We start from the raw sequence: 16,648 nt of genomic DNA on the forward strand, positions 1-16,648 counted from the left end.
GCCTATCAGGAAGTGGGGCAGCTTTCCATGACTTTATACACATCATGGGACATCCATTTGCAAAAGCTCTCATGAAAAGAGCAAGTGAAAAATTGCTGCTCATTGACTTTCTAAAACTGCTTATTTTGAAATAAATATGACATTTAATATCAGCCAAAAGGGCTTTTCTCTGAATTTCCCTTTTCTGCCTGGATTTTCCTGCTGGCATAATCAAGGGAGCTGGGGAGGAGCTGGCAGTGAATGGTGTCTCACAGGCAGTAAATTGGCCAAATATTTCTTTCCTGGTTGATAATGAATTAATTATTTCATGTTATCAGTGGAATTATCAGCCAAGTTCTCCAGTCTCTGCTTTGCCCTTGCAAGTGCCTGTCAGTGTGGGAACCTCCATGGTTTTCCCACTCCTTTCCCATGGTTTTAACATGATCCGTGTTCATTATTCTGCTGTTACAGGGCTAAAAGAAACCAGAAATGCCACAAAAAGTGGGGAGGGTGAGGGATTGCAGCTTTCAGCGTGAATCCTAGGGGAATTTTTGGGAGTGGGCTGTGCATCCAAAAGTCTGGGTCAGCTTCTGAGCTTTGGGAAGAGCTGCTTCCATCCTGTCAGAGATGTGAAGCTGAACCTTGAGTGCCTGACAGATCCCACTTTCTGCAGCTCCCACGTCTTTGCCAAGAGCTGCCTCTGCCAAAGGTGATGCATCCAGGATTTTTTGGGAGCTGCAAAGGAAGTGGGGTTGTGTTTGGGTTTTTTGGTTTGTTGTGTGTTGGGTTTTGGTGGTGGTGGTTTCTTTTCCTGTGGGAACAGCTTGTGCATGGAGATACTCTGGATTAAACCAGCCAGGCCAGGGGGAATAGGTGGAATTTTTGTTGTTAATAAATGAAAGCTGCTGTCTTTGTTTTGTGTTCAGCTGTTCTGAGCTGCCCTGCTCAGTTCCTGGGCTGCTTTGGGAAGAAGGCAAAGTGAAGGAATGGTGCTTAAACAATTGAATTTCCTGGGAAAGTGGGTGATGTCTCACTTCCAGTTTAATCCACCTGAAGAAATTTTTGACCACCTGAAGACATTTCAAAAAGTTCAGCCATTCAAGATCCCACAGAACCAAGCTTGACCTCTCACTGCACCTCTCCATCCACTGGAATTTTTATTTCTCCACAATTTGTGTCCACTTTCCAATGCCTCAGAGCCATTTGGAATTCTTCCTGTCACTTTTGGCCTTTGATTATTAATACCCAAAGCCTGCATCCTCTGCCAAGTGCACTTTCCATTTCTCCCTTGTCCTTTAACCCTTTTTCCTGGTGGGAATTTTCTGAGAGGCTCCAGACATTCCAATATTTGGCTGCTCTCTGATGATTTGGGGAAATGTCTCTCAAGATGACTTGGAGAAAGCTCTTGAAGGGACATTTTCCTTCCCTGTCGGGTGGATTAGGGATAAATGAGCATCATAATTCCTCAGCTCACATTCCTTAGATCCAAAATACCAATTTTTGAACAAAGCAGAGAGATTTCTGGATTTTCTTTAGAGGGTTTTGTTCTTCCCTCAGCAGGTTTGGTTGCAAATCCTGGATGGCACAGGTGTTGGAATGTTCTTCCAAATGGAACGATTTTTTTTTTTTTAGATGAATAGAAAAGTAGTTGCCATGAAATATTCTCTGAAAATATTTATTTCCTTTTGACTACCCAATTGAGGGCAAAATCATCATTAATTCGCTCTGGATCATTTGAGTGTATTCCCAGCAAGAGTGGAAACATGTTGGAAAAAGCCTTTACATTTTGGAATATATTTCCCACATTCAAAAGCTTCCTAAATGAGGCTGATGGTTACTCAGCTACTCTGTAGTGGAATTTCCAAGTGCCCACTTTTGTGTTCCCACTCAGCGAACAGGAATTCAGTGTTTAATGCTTGGAAATGGGAGTGTAAATCATAGATTTTTCCAAGGATGGAAGAAGCACTCTGCAGGTATTTATTTTTCAGATGGGTGGCTGGAAAACTGCGGCCCATGGAATCTCTAAATGGCCCTTGTGTGACAGAGCACAACTCTGGATATTTTATTTGAATATATTTGGATCCCCTAATGCAAAAATGACACCAGCTCATACATTTCAAGCTATTCAAATGTATCCTGTAAGTCTTCAGGAAAAACAGCTCCTTCTTGGCACTGCAGTTGGAATTTACATTAAAAAATCATCAGGGGGTTATTTGAATCTTTTTTTCATCCCTCAGTGGAGTCATTGTGGAGTGGCTGCAGGTTGTGTGGGAATGCAGGACTTGGCTTCCCAGGAGCCTCCCTGGTATCCAGAGGTGCTGCCCACCCCACTTCCATGGGGCTCCCTCAGCAGGGCAGCTTCTGCTGGGGGCACACACAGCCCCAGGCATGGCCCTGCAGACACATGGAGGAATTCACTGGAGCAGGAATTCTGCCCAGGGAATGGGCACGGCCCCGAGGCTGCCAGAGCTCCAGGAGCCTTTGGGCAGCGCTGCCAGGGATGCCCAGGGTTGGTGGGGGTCTGGGCAGGGCTTGGATCAGTGATCCTGTGGGTCCCTTCCACTCAGGATATTCCAGGATTCTTCTTTATTCTCCTTTTTAAATAATAGCAATAGATGTAGGAAACCTGAAAGATTTTCTTTCTTTTTCTTTAAGATCCAGAAAATTAGGAAGTGAAATGGGAGAAGGCCTGGGTTGGCAACTCACAGCCCTGGAATAGGTGAGAATTGAAATGAAGGAGGAAGAAATAAGGTTGGAACTTCAAGAGGTTTTTGCAACACTGTGTGGTGACAAGAGAAGAGGTGATGGCTGCAAACTGATGGAGGGAAAGTTTAGAATGGAATCAGGAAAAAATCCTTTCCTGTGAGGGTGGGGAGGTTGCCCAGAGCAGCTGTGGCTGCCCCTGGATCCCTGGCAGTGCCCAAGGCCAGGTTGGATTTGGGTCTGGAGCAGCCTGGCACAGTGGGAGGTGTCCCTGCCGTGGCAGGGGTGCCCCTGGGTGGGCTTTGAGCTCCCTTCCAAGCCAAACCAGTGTGGGATTAAATTGTCCCAGAATTGTCTCTGAGGTTTTGGAGATCCTCTGAGGGAAATCTGCCTGTTCCAGCCCACTCTCCACACCTTTGCTTGCTGCACAGTGCCAGACTTGTTCCTTCATCAGGGAGCAGTGACAGCTCTGGGAGGGCTTGGAGCAGCTGGAGCCCAGCTGGGAGGGGGAGCAGCCCATGGAGTGACACCTGTGGGTTGTCCTGGCTCTAAGGCTGCACCAAATTCCCAAAAACCATCTGGAACTTCTGAGGAGCAGCCTCAGAGCAGGGACCAGCAAGAAACTCCTGTGGATGAAGGTGGCATTTGGCTGTTCTGGGGGGAGTGAATACAGGCAGTGATGCCTGTTTGATTTCCATGAGCCATGAGGGATGAGCAGCTCTGCTGGAGAAACTCCAACCTGCAGAATTTGAACGTCTTCCAGTGGGAAAGTGCAGGTGAAACTAAGAAGGGAAAACTCCCCTGGCCCAGCCTGAGGCCGTTCCCTCTCCTCCTGTCTCTGTTCCTGGGAGCAGAGCCCGACCCCCTGGCTGTGACAGCTCCTTGGAGAGGATGGGGGTGACAGGGACAGCCACAAAGCTCAGGGAATCCCAAATCCCTGGGGCTGGCAAAGCCCTCCCAGCCCAGGGAGTCCCAGCTGGGCCCCATGCCCACCTTGTCCCCAGCCCAGAGCACTCAGTGCCACCTCCAGGGGACACCTGCAGGGATGGGCACTGCAAAGCTCCCTGGGCAGCCCCTGCCAGGGCCTGAGCACCCTTTCCATGGGGAAATTGCTGCTGCTGTCCCAGCTGAGCCTGCCCTGGCCCAGCCTGAGGCCGTTCCCTCTCCTCCTCTCCCTGTTCCTGGAGCAGAGCCCGACCCCCCGGCTGTCCCCTCCTGGCAGGAGCTGTGAGAGCCACAAGGTCCCCTGAGCCTCCTTTGCTCCAGCTCAGCTCCTTCCCAGCTCCCTCAGGAACTCTCCATTCCCTTCCCAGCTCCTCAGGAACTCTCCAGCCCCTTCCCAGCTCCCTCAGGAACTCTCCATTCCCTTCCCAGCTCCCTCAGGAACTCTCCAGCCCCTTCCCAGCTCCCTCAGGAACTCTCCAGCCCCTTCCCAGCTCCCTCAGGAACTCTCCAGCCCCTTCCCAGCTCCCTCAGGAACTCTCCATTCCCTTCCCAGCTCCCTCAGGAACTCCCCAGCCCCTTCCCAGCTCCCTCAGGAATTCTCCAGCCCCTTCCCAGCTCCGTTCCCTGCCCTGGACACGCTCCAGTCCCTTTGACTTTCAGAACAGTTTTGGAAGCAAAGCCTTGGTTGCTCAAAGAAGTAATTGGGCTTCTTTAATTGTTTTACCTGAACCTTTAATAGGCACTGATTGACTCTTGATTTAGATGTTGAGTAGGGAATATAGACAGGCTGACACACATTCATTCCTTTTGCTTTTTTTTCCTCTGTACTGACCTTTTATCTTTACCTCCTTCATTATCTGGAATGTACAAAGTGAGGTAAAAATATCTTGACTTCTTTGGTCTTCTCAGAAAAGTTTCAGTGAAGATGAAATCACATTGAACTAACATTTCCACCTGCCTTTTGGTGCTGCTGTGATGATCAGTGTGTGTGTCATCAAGCCAGGGAGGCAAAGAAATATTTATTTTCCTCTGGGAATATTTAAAAGTCTGGGATGCTGACATCAGGCTCTTGCTCTAACATTATAAAGTGGATATATGTTATAGTTGAGACAGTCACATTTCAAAGTAATTTTCAGAAGGTTTCAAACCTGGTTTTATTCTAGCATGCATGCTTTTTATACATTCTTACAAAATTCAGAAGTGTGGTCAGGAAAGACAAACAACATATTTATTGGAACAGGCAATTGCAGGTTTCTGTTATTTCTCCTTCTTTCTTTCTTGGTTTCTGTGTCAATGACCTTGGTAGGAAATTCTTTCAGGGGTGAACACGGATCCTGTGATCAAACTTCTCTCTGGCCCACAGGAGTCACTGTAAAACCTCCTCCACAGATATGTATTTTGAAGACATAATGTGTTATGCATATTGGAATTATGGAATTATTTGAGTTGGGCCTCAAATCCCACACAGTTCTTACTCTTAACAAAACACCCTACAAAAGCAACTAATTCTTTTGTTATCTTCTTTTTTTAGTAAAATACCTGAGACCTTTTAACCTCTGTCTAATTAAGTAGCTCCAGTTTTAAAGTCCCAACAATCCTATAAAGTGTCTTTTTGCCAAATTGAAGAAAGAACTCTAGGCTTTTTGCCTTTTTAAAGAGACAAAAAATAATCTAGCACTCCATCAACAAAAAACACATTCCTACAGCTGCCCTCTGGCAGTGGGAGCTATTCCCTGTGTCCCATCCCCCCAGTCCTTGGGAATTGTCTCTCTCCATGTTTCCTGTGGCTCCTTTGGATTCTGGGATCTGAATCTGGATCTCAACCTTACACAAGCAGCTCAGAATGGAACTTCTAAAGCTCCTCTCCTGTAAGATACGTTGTGTCTCCATCACTGCTCTTACACATGAGAGCAAAACTGATCTCAGCTTATTGGCCCTGGGCTGATGTCAATAATGAGCCATGTTTGGGTTCGGTGTCCTGGATCTGGTTTATGGAAGGCAGGAATTGGGAAAGGATGTGCTTCTGTGGGAACATCTGGATCAGGACCAGCTCTGGCCACCCTGCCTTTGACTGGATGGGATTTGGGTAAAGCCCTGCCAGCTGTGGGGCTGGATTGTGGCACTGCTGGATCCTTCCTGAGGAACTTTCCCTTCTTCTCATGGAAGAGAATTAGGGAAGTGTTTTAGGGTCACTTGTGGCTCTGCACAGCTCCTGCCAGGAGGAGACAGCCAGGGGAGAACAGGGACAGGAGGAGAGGGAACGGCCTCAGGCTGGGCCAGGGCAGGCTCAGCTGGGACAGCAGCAGGAATTTCCCCATGGAAAGGTGTCGGAGCCCAGCACGTCCCTCTGGCTGCTCCAGACCCTGGCAGGGGCTCAGAGACCTTGGCACAAACTCAAAACCACCTGTGGCTTTGATTTTAGCCCGTGGAAAAAGCTGCCAACTCTGGATGAGGAGTTACAAGCCACAAGGGTTTGAGTAGTGTGGCAGTTGAATGAATACAGGGTGGAAAAGTAGAATTTTTGGGTTTTTAGAATGGGGTTCAGGGGGTACAAGAAGGAGGGATTTGGGTGTGTCCCGACCTTCTCCTTCTCCTTGTCCTTCATATCTTGGTGTGATGGTGACACTTTTCTACTGGTTTAAAGTAGAGACTCACTGTCCAACATAAATTATAGATATTGGTAGAAAGGGTGCTCAGGCCCTGGCAGGGGCTGCCCAGGGAGCTTTGCAGTGCCCATCCCTGCAGGTGTCCCCTGGAGGTGGCACTGAGTGCTCTGGGCTGGGGACAAGGTGGGCATGGGGCCCAGCTGGGACTCCCTGGGCTGGGAGGGCTTTGCCAGCCCCGGGGATTTGGGATTTGGGATTCCCTGAGCTTTGTGGCTGTCCCTGTCACCCCCATCCTCTCCCAGGAGCTGCCCCAGCCTGGCTGTGTTTCTGTGGGTGCTCCCATTGCCCATCCCTGCGTGTTTGGGCTGCTCAGGGTTGTTGTCCTGTGGCTCTGTCAGCATTTCCGTGGCTCTGGGCTCAGTTCCCCTGCCATGGGCCCTGCTCGGTGCCCAGACGTGGCACTCAGAGCCCTGTGCCAGCCCCAGCCCCGGGTGCCCCCAGCCCTGGGGGTGTGCAGGGCTCCAGCTGTGCAGGACACGCTCCAGGAATGCAGGAATGCCACTGGGAGCGTGTGCCCTGTTCCCTGCACCTCTCTCTGCTCAGCCTCACTTATAAATAACTTTACAGCTGCTCTCTCTTCACAAAACAGCGAGATCTCCCTGCAGAAAGTGTCCCCCACTCAAGCAATAATGACCCAAAGCCCCTTTTTGCTTCAGGAGTGATGTGTTTGAACATGTCCCTTCTTTCTAACTTGAATTATTTCATCTTGCAGCTCCACACATCTGTTAATTGCTGTCTAGATGGGGTTTTTCCCCTTTGAGCTATTAATTTAAATAAATAACCTTGAAAAGGTCAGAGTGGAGCTGATTTTTCCTGGTTGCAGTGGTAAGAATCTCTTATGCTTCCTTTATTTCATTGTTACCCAGTGCTTGGGACAAACCTCTTTTTGTCCTGGGGGCTGCAGGAGCAGTTTTAACAAATCACTTCCTTCAATTCTGCTGTAAATAATTTTTCTCCAGTATGAAAAATGCCCTATTAACCCATTTTGTTTTCAAAGTCCTTGTCCTTTTTTAGTTCCTGACAAACAGAGGTGATCTTTGGAGAATTTCCACCTCTTCCCCCTTTTTTAACCTCTACTCTGAGGGAAGGATTTATATAGCCAGCTATATTTAGAGAAGCCTTCAGCAAGCAGGAGAGGAGTTGTTTGAGGATTTCCTGCCCTTCCCTTGCCAGAGTTAGCTTTTCCTGGGGTGGCCTGTGCAGGGTTCTGTGCTGAGCTGGACACTGGGCTCGTGTCCCTGTCACCTTCTTTCCTCCTTTCTGCCAGAAATAGGAATAAAAATCAACACTGCAGCTGGCCATGGGAATATTCTTGATTACTTTTGTCGTGGTTTCTTGTCATCTTTGGCTTTTTCTTTTGTCTTTAGCTGTTTATTTTCTCTCAAAAATCAGGGATTAATTATATTATTGCTGGTGATGTTTCTCCTCAGGAATTTTCACAGACTTTTAAAAAGCATCTTCTTGAAGGCTGTTTTGGTGATCTGGACCCAAATTCAGCCTGTGGTGAAGGAAATGTTTCTTGGATTGACTTTGCAAGAACTTTCTCCTTCCCCTTTCTAATCTGCCAACCCAATTACTGCAAAAGGTGTTTCATAATGTGCTTTTTCTACTATAAATACATTATCTGTAGATAATTTTGGAATGAGAGTAAAGCAGTTAATGAGTTTAAACAGAAATAAAGACAGTAGAAATAGGCAGAGTTTTTTTTACAAACTCATTGACATTTATCCCTCTGTAACTTCAGGTATAGTCAAGTCTTGAGTTTGTATTTGAGTCTTGTTGTCTTAAGGTGCAGCTGTAAATGCAGGTGAACTGGTGGGAAGAAATGCTGATGTCTGACTCAATTCAGAAGGCTGAATGATTTCTTTATTATAACTATGCTATAATACATTAATATCCTATTTAAAGGAGATACTAAAACTACAAACCTACTTTTCCTAACTCCCATATCTGACTCACTCCCAACTCGTGACCCTCTCTGAGAGCCCAGCCCCAGGTGGGTTGGATTGGCCACCAGGCTCAAACAATCCTCACCAGAATCCAACCAAGCAACACCCCAGGGAAACAATTCTCCAAACACATTCCACATGGGAAAACAAGGAGCAGAAACAGAAATTGTTTTCTCTTTCTTCTCTCTGTGCTTCTCTGTGAAAAATCCTGAGAGAGAGAAGAAAGTGTGTGCCAGAACTGGCTTTCCTATGGGTTTGCCTGACACCTTAGAAAATGGGCACTTGTTCCTCTGCTTCTGTTTGGAACAGGAGATTTTCCTGGAATAGCTGGGAGTCTAAAACAGAGGTGACCCTGCACCCCAGACATGTGGTTTTCAGTTTTTATTGTCAGCTGAGTTTTTCCTTTGCAGTAGATATCTCTGTTACCATACAGAGCATGCCAGTGCTAACTGTGCTGAATTAATGCTCTGATAGATATTTCTACCAGTCTTTCTGAAAAGATCTCAGAATTGCTCAGTGCTGGAGTTCAGAGCCATGGACTCCTCCTTTGAGAGGAGCACTCAGCATAATTGGGTAGAGCCCAGCCAGGTTGTGGGGAGCACAGTAAAGGTAAGAAGATTTTCAGGAAGCTGTGAAAGCAGCACAGAAACAGAAAGAGCAGAAAACTCAGAGCTGGCTGCAGCTGCAAAGCCTGAAAGTAAAAAAGTTACAATAGTACACCAAGCAAGGACATGAAACAATAGCTTGAGTTTTAGGCTTGGCTGAGACAGACCTTAAGACTGCAGAAAAATATGCTTAGCAAGATAGTAGGTTTTAAATTAGTAATGGAGTATTGTGTGTAGTTAATGAAGTCAAGCCAGCATTGTGTGCAGCAGGTGTACGTGTGCTTTTAGTGATTGGTTAGAATAATTGTCTGTGAGCTTTAGCAATGTGCTAGAAAGTTTTTAAAATGCTCTGCAACAGAGAAATCTTTGGCTGCTGCTGGGTGTGCGTGAGCTTTGCCATCTTCCAATTGTCTCAGCCGTGTCATGGGGCTGATGCTGCAGTAAAGCTCCAGGGATGTGCCCCAGCAGTGCCAGCCACCAGCACACCCAGCCTTCGTGCCCCATCCATGGAATCACATCCTAAAAGTTGCTCAAACCTCCCCAAACGCTGGGCTCTGTCTGCCTGGGGTGAAATACTGCAGGGCTGTGCAGCACTGAGCTCTTGTGTTTGCTGGGGCACAAGTGGGACAGGAGCTGCTGCTGCCCCTTTTCCAAGGAGTGTGGCATTCCTTGGCTCCATCCAGGTCATGGTGTCATGTGGAAAACCACTTTGTGGGCTTGTGTTGCTGTGCTCTGATTTCTTTACTGTAAATAAGTCTGCACGTGCTCCTTGTGCACTTCATTCTGTGATCCCACAGACTTCTGTGCTCGTTAAAAAAAATTGGTTTGTGCAGATGATTTCCCTGCTGGAGGAATGGATTAATTTCACTTACATCTTGCTCAGGAATGCAGAAAATATAACGTGGAATAGGTAACTTTAAAACACAGCTTTTTATAACCACAAAACAGAAGTTGCCACAGAATCACAGAATGGTTTAAGTTGGAAGGGACTTTAAGGATGATTTCGTTTCACCCTCCTGCCATGGCAGGGACACCTCCCACTGTCCCAGGCTGCTCCAGCCCCAGTGTCCAGCCTGTCCCTGGGCACTGCCAGGGATCCAGGGGCAGCCCCAGCTGCTCTGGGAAAGGTGTCTGAAAGGAAACCTGGACCTTTCTGTAAGTCTGACAGGATTTCTCATGAGGTAAAACAGACCAGTCCTACTTTGGAACACTTTTCTGCCCAGATTCCTGCAGCAGCCTGAGCACTGGGAGCCTGGCACTGGCCATTGCAGGCATGGCACCACACCCCCTCATGCCTCTGACTTAGCCCTATAAATGTTTCCAATGCCAAGCACACCCAGGTCACAAACACAGGGAGGAGGAGGGAGGCAGAATTATCATCCACTATTAATGTTAAAGAAATTTTAGGAAGAAATTCTTTACTCAGAGTGCAGTGAGGCCCTGGCACAGGTGCCCAGAGCAGCTGGGGCTGCCCCTGGATCCCTGGCAGTGCCCAAGGCCAGGTTGGACACTGGGGCTGGATCAGCCTGGTACAGTGAAAGGTGTCCCTGCCATGGCAGGGGTGGCACTGGGTGGGATTTGAGCTCTCTCCCAAGCCAAACCAGTCTGGGAGTTGATTATTTTTGTTTTGGGGGTATTTTTTTTTGTGGGGAGCAAGGGAGTGGTTGGGAATGTGGATTCATTTTTGGCCAGTAAAATGAGAGTAAGGCTGTGCCAGGAAAATGAAAGCAGTGTGATTTTCATTGTAGATTACTTCAAGGTGTTTATCCCTGTCCTGAGTAGGGCTGAGGCAGGATAATTAACATGGAGACAGGAATAGAAGCTGTGTGTTGATAGGAAAAGAGCAGCAGGTCTGGAGTGGGAGTGCAGGGATTACACAAAGAGCACCTCCAAGGGCAGCTGTAAAACCTGCCAGGGAGGAGGATGGACTGGATTGTTCTGGTTTATGGCTCTTGGGGGGTAATTCTATCAACTTAGAGAATCCCAAACATATTTAACTTCATATCATTCATTTCCCTTCCCTGGTTGTTCACTTTGCTGTTGTAGTTTTTGGCATTTTTGGTGACTTGCCTGATTTCTGCTTCTGTGGCCTCACTTCTTTCTCTTCTGTGCCTTGCCTATTCCACTGTATATGGAGGTGAAATTATGGGGTTAATAATGGCATTCAATCATTCTGTGTTCCCACTATTTCATATATTTACTGGACTCTGTAATTGTCCTTCCAGCCCCCCCAAAACGTTCCAGAAATGGTGTCTGTCACGTTTCTGTCCTTGGGCAGTGCTGGAGGTTCTCTCAGGTGCTCTTGGTGTTTGGGAGCACTTTAGGTTTTAATTGAGCACCTTGTCTGCTATTTTAGAACTCAACTTCCAGAATGTGAGCCCTGGAATCTGCAGCTTCCAAGGGAAAGGTGAGAGCTGAGGAAGGGGAGCTGATCCTGCTGTCCTGTCCCCCTGCTCTGAGCCCTTTGCTTTCATTCCCAAAGTGCAGCAGCACCATGGAACCATGGAATGGTCTGGGTGGGAAGGGACCCCAAAGCCCACCCAGTGCCACCCCTGCCATGGCAGGGACACCTCCCACTGTGCCAGGCTGCTCCAGCTCCAGTGTCCAACCTGGCCTTGGGCACTGCCAGGGATCCAGGGGCAGCCCCAGCTGCTCTGGGAATTCCATCCCAGCCCCTGCCCACACTCCCAGGGAGGAAATTTTTCCTAATATCTGATGTAAACCTGTAATTTTTCACTTTGAGGCCATTCCCTGTGTCCTGTCCCTCCATCCCTGGAAATTGTCTCTCTCCAGCTTTCCTGGGGCTCCTCCAGGCCCTGCCAGGCCACCCTGAGCTCAGCCCAAAGCTTCTCCTGTGCAGGTGAACAATCCCAGCTGTGCCAGCCTTTCCTGCCAGCAGAGCTGCTCCATCCCTCTGCTCATCCTGGAGCCTCCCCTGGGCTCTCTGCAGCAGCTCCAGCTCCTCCTGGGCTGGTGATTTTTGCCCTTGTTCTGTCTGCAGCTCACCAGGGAGTCTCAAAGAGAGGACAGGAAGCAGCAAACTCCAAAGGGAGATAAGGGAGCAGAAAAGCTGCCCTCTGATAATATCAGAACATCAAATGCAGGACTCCTGAGGTGTTGCAATGTTCCTGTTCCAGCCATGGTTGTTTGCCCGTGGGTACCAAACCTTCCAGGAGGGAACATTGCAACACTTGGGGTTTGCAGTGGGGCTTTTGTAATTTTGCCTCATGGTTTCCACATCATCTCACACAAAGCCCTGCCTTGAACTGCTCTTCATTGCCTGCACCAGGGGCAGTGGGAACTGGGGTTTTTTCTTTTGACCCAGTGCTTGAGTTCGGTGTTAATAACTCAAAGGGGTGTATTTAATACACTGAGAGACGTGGCCTGAGCTGGAGGAGGGCAGGGCTGGATGGGATTTTGGGAATTGGGAATTGTTCCTTGGCAGGGTGAGGAGACCCTGGATCCCTGGCAGTGCCCAAGGCCAGGTTGGACACTGGGGCTGGAGCAGCCTGGGACAGTGGGAGGTGCTGTGGCAGGGGTGGCACTGGATGAGCTGTGAGCTCCCTTCCAGCCCAAATATTTTTGTGATTCCATTATTTGGTACACAACCATGTTAAAGAATCATGATGATAGTGACAAAGTGGAGCATGCTATGAGTGATATCTTTGGGGTTTAAAAAACCAAGTTAAAAACATTGTGTGTATCAATAGGACTTAAATGTTTCTTTTAAATCTGGAGAACACTTTGAAAAAATTCTTTTGTGAGGTGTTGAATTTCTCAGACCCACTTGGTTTGTTCCTAGCCAGGCTCTAGTCCTGTATTAGATGACAAAGTTCTCTTTGAGGGGTGGCTTCTGAAGTCATTTTCCCTGGCTCTCAGTGGTGTGCAGGTGGCCTTGAGGATGGCAGTTGTTGATTCCTCTCGGGGCTCCTAAGGGTCAGGGTGACCCCGAGATCCTGCAGAGTCTTTGCTCCCTAGGCCCACTCAGCCAAAGGAGGAGCCTGGAATGGTTCTGATTGTGTTTTCAAGGTTGTTCATTTGTTCTTATCTAAACATTCTCTCTCTGACCTGCCCAGCTCTGCCTAGCAAGGAGCCCGTGGCCATCTGCCCTCGAGCCTTGGGCAACTCCCACCTTATATACCAAAAACTATATGTGTGTGTTTACAATTTATTACCAATTCCCTTCATCTATGTTGGACAGTGAGTCTTTACCTTAAACCAATATAATAGTGTCACCATCACACCAAGACATGGAGGAAAAGAAGAAGGAGAAGAAGGTCAGGACATGCCCAAATCCCTCCATCTTGTACCCCCTTGAACCTCATTCTAAAAATCCCCAAATTCTACTTTTCCACCCTGTGTTAATTCAACTGCCATACTACTCAAACCCTTGTGGCTTGTAACTCCTCATCCAGAGTTGGCAGCTTTTTCCATAGGCTAAAATGGAAGCCACAGGTGGTTTTGAGTTTGTGCCAGGGTCTGGAGCAGCCAGAGGGATGTGCTGGGCTCCGACAGGCAGTCAGATGTTTTCTGTTTTACTCCTGATGAGCTCCAGGGACAGAAATGTCCCCCGGAGGTGCTGCAGTGACCCGAGACTGTGCAGCTGAGAGCAGGAACCTGCTCTGCTCTCTTATCAGGAGCTGCACTTCCCTGCCACGTGGGCAGCCTGTTTGTCTTTGTGCTCAGGTGAGTCACGGCCATTCCTTCCAGGTGAGCATCCCGACCTCTGCTCCGTGGAGTCACACCTGCCCCTTCCACATCCGAAGGCTTGAGGGTACCCGACAGAAATTCCAGGTCAGGGACAGGATTTAGGATGTGCTCGCTGTGGTTGCTGGGCTCTCAGGGCTGCCTGTGAATCCTGAATTTCTGTGTGTGCCCTGTGCAGAGCTCTCATCCCATCCTCACTGAAGGAATTCATCCCATTATTCCCAGAAAAGGTGCTCAGGCCTTGGAAAAGGCTCCCCAGGGGGGTTTGGGGTCCCCATCCCTGCGGGTGTGCAAGGAATGTCTGGATGTGGCACTCAGGGTTGGGGACAAGGTGGGTGATGATTCAGCCACAGGTGGGACTCTTGAAGTGTTTCTCCAGCTTCAGTGATCCTGGGATTTTTAAGTGAGGACTTCCAAGAAAAGGTTCTAAGAAATTGTATTAAGTATTCTTTTTGTGCTGTGGTAACTTTTACACTGAGGTAACCTGAGAACAGCAGAGACTTTAAATGGGGATTTAGGAAGTTGACTCCCTAAAAATGGAGAATAGTCTTCATGTGGAAAGTTTTGTGTAGTTAAATACTGATGAAATCAGGTTTAAACTTAGCACTGTGCATTGTTTGCAGGTATTCCCTAAAACGTGGTGCTTCTATCATAGCCCTGTGTTAAAACAGAATTAACTAAAGGCTTAACTTAAGATTTTGACTGTGTTATAATTTTGGAGCTGCATGTGCATGGGAGAGTTTCAAATAGCTTGTGAAAGCTTCAGTTTAAACTTCATTAATCACTTGAAATGGTGATGAGCTTTTTTTTAGTGGTACTTACTTAAAAAAAAAAACCAAAACAACAAACACACAAAGCAAAAAAAACCTTCCACCAGCCTCAAAAAAAAAAAATCCATAAGAAAAGACCACAAAACCTGTGTTCTGTGCTGCTTTTTGGGGAATGTTGGGGATTCAGGTGTCCCAGCAAATGTCAGGAATTGAGGTTGCACAGCTGCTCCGTGCTGCTTGTCTCAGGTTCTGGTGGAACCCTGTTGAGCAGGCTCCTGCTAGGAAAAAGAACCAAAAACCAACCCCTGCCAAAAGCCTTGCTGCTCGATGAGGCTGGGAAAGTTTTTAATGAACGAGAACCGCAATTAATCCACAGAGCTGCTTTGAAGAAGCTCCCAAACGAATCCTCCTTGTGATGGCAGAAAAATCATTTCTCCAAATCAATCTCTGAATCTCCACCTGTGACTGAACAAGAACCGAGCTGAGGATTTGTTTTCCATCCCCAGAGAATCAGGAATTGGGGAATTCGGCTGAACAGGTACCGAGCTGAGGATTTGTTTTCCATGCCCAGAGAATTAGGGAATTCGGCTGAACAGGTACCGAGCTGAGGATTTGTTTTCCATGCCCAGAGAATCAGGAATTGGGGAATTCGGCTGAACAGGTACCGAGCTGAGGGTTTGTTTTCCATGCCCAGAGAATTGGGGAATTCGGCTGAACAAGAACCGAGCTGAGGGTTTGTTTCCCATGCCCAGAGAATTGGGGAATTCGGCTGAACAGGCACCGAGCTGAGTATTTGTTTTCCATTCCCAGAGAATTGGGGAATTCAGCTGAACAGGTACCGAGCTGAGGATTTGTTTTCCATGCCCAGAGAATTAGGGAATTCGGCTGAACAGGCACCGAGCTGAGGATTTGTTTTCCATGCCCAGAGAATTGGGGAATTCGGCTGAACAAGAACCGAGCTGAGGATTTGTTTCCCATGCCCAGAGAATTGGGGAATTCGGCTGAACAGGTACCGAGCTGAGGATTTGTTTCCCATGCCCAGAGAATTGGGGAATTCGGCTGAACAGGTACCGAGCTGAGGGTTTGTTTTCCGTGCCCAGAGAATTGGGGAATTCGGCTGAACAGGTACCGAGCTGAGGATTTGTTTTCCATGCCCAGAGAATCAGGAATTGGGGAATTCGGCTGAACAGGCACCGAGCTGAGGATTTGTTTTCCGTGCCCAGAGAATCGGGGAATTCGGCATTTTCCCTGCAGCCCATCCCGGAGCGTTGTGGCCAGGCGGGAACATTTTCCATGCGCGGAGCGGGAGCTGCATGGAATTACTGCCAGTGGAAACTATGCTGCAAGAGGCTGGGCAGCAGCTGCCCTGTCAGCTCAGCTGCATTTTCCATGCTCCCGCTAATTAGCAGAGGGAAGCTGACTAATTACTGACGTCACCTCTTTCCAGTCCCGCTTACATTTTGTTCCCGGCTCCCTGCGAGCATGCGGGGCCGTGCTGAGGAATTCGCTGTCGGGATGCTCGGGGAGGGTTTTTTCCCCGGGGGCTGGGCTGGCTGTGCCCTATAAAGGCCGGGAGCAGCACGCAGGGCTGCCCAAAGCGCCGGGATTCCTGCGGGATCGCCGGGGCTCGGCCCGAAATGCATTTCCGAAATTTCCATTACACCTTCGGCTCGCTCATCGCCTGCCTGCCACATGGGGAGGTCTTCACCCAGCCAGAAACCAGGGTAGGTGCGTTTGGGGCTGTTCTGGGAGCTGCTGCTCCTCTGGAAGGAAATCCCAGTTTGCCATCAAAGCCTTGGAGCTTGGCAGTCTGCACCAGGCTGCTCCGGTGGGAGTGAGTCTAGCTCTGGGAATTATTCACTTTTACCTCTGTGTGCTTGGGGAAATGATCTGTCCAACCTCATTGTTCTGGGAGCTCAGCTGTTCCCTCCAGACTTCTTCAGCTGTGTGGTGTATTCTGAATTATCAGCAATATTTCGTTCGAATTTTGGTAGCTACATCCACGAATTTGTAATCCGTTCTGAATTATCAGCAATATTTAGTTCGAATTTTGGTAGCTACATCCACGAATTTGTAATCCATTCTGAATTATCAGCAGTATTTCATTTGAATTTTGGTAGCTACATCCACGAATTTGTAATCCGTTCTGAATTATCAGCAATATTTAGTTCTAATTTTGGTAGCTACATCCACGAATTTGTAATCCGTTCTGAATTATCAGCAATATTTCATTTGAATTTTGGTAGCTACCTCCACGAATCTGTAATCCGTTCTGAATTATCAGCAATATTTAGTTCTAATTTTGGTAGCTACATCCACGAATT

General features: G+C 48.0%; 1 protein-coding gene across 3 annotated transcripts in view; it reads left to right on the forward strand.

Annotated features, from left to right (window-relative positions):
* RCAN1 (regulator of calcineurin 1) overlaps positions 1–16,648 on the forward strand; it is a 41,019-nt gene that overhangs the window by 12,946 nt on the left and 11,425 nt on the right. Inside the window, exon 1 of one of the 3 annotated variants that reach the window (XM_085560723.1) lies at positions 2,711–16,048. The exons of the other annotated variants lie outside the window; for them this stretch is intronic. Within the exon in view, the coding sequence (XP_085416849.1) occupies positions 15,962–16,048 (87 nt within the window). The 5' untranslated portion in view covers positions 2,711–15,961. Of the gene's footprint in view, positions 1–2,710; positions 16,049–16,648 lie in introns of those variants that run through there. 3 annotated transcript variants of the gene reach the window in all.

The sequence above is a fragment of the Lonchura striata genome, chromosome 1, assembly GCF_050655825.1.
Source record: "Lonchura striata isolate lonStrDom1 chromosome 1, ASM5065582v1, whole genome shotgun sequence".
NCBI lineage: Eukaryota > Metazoa > Chordata > Aves > Passeriformes > Estrildidae > Lonchura > Lonchura striata.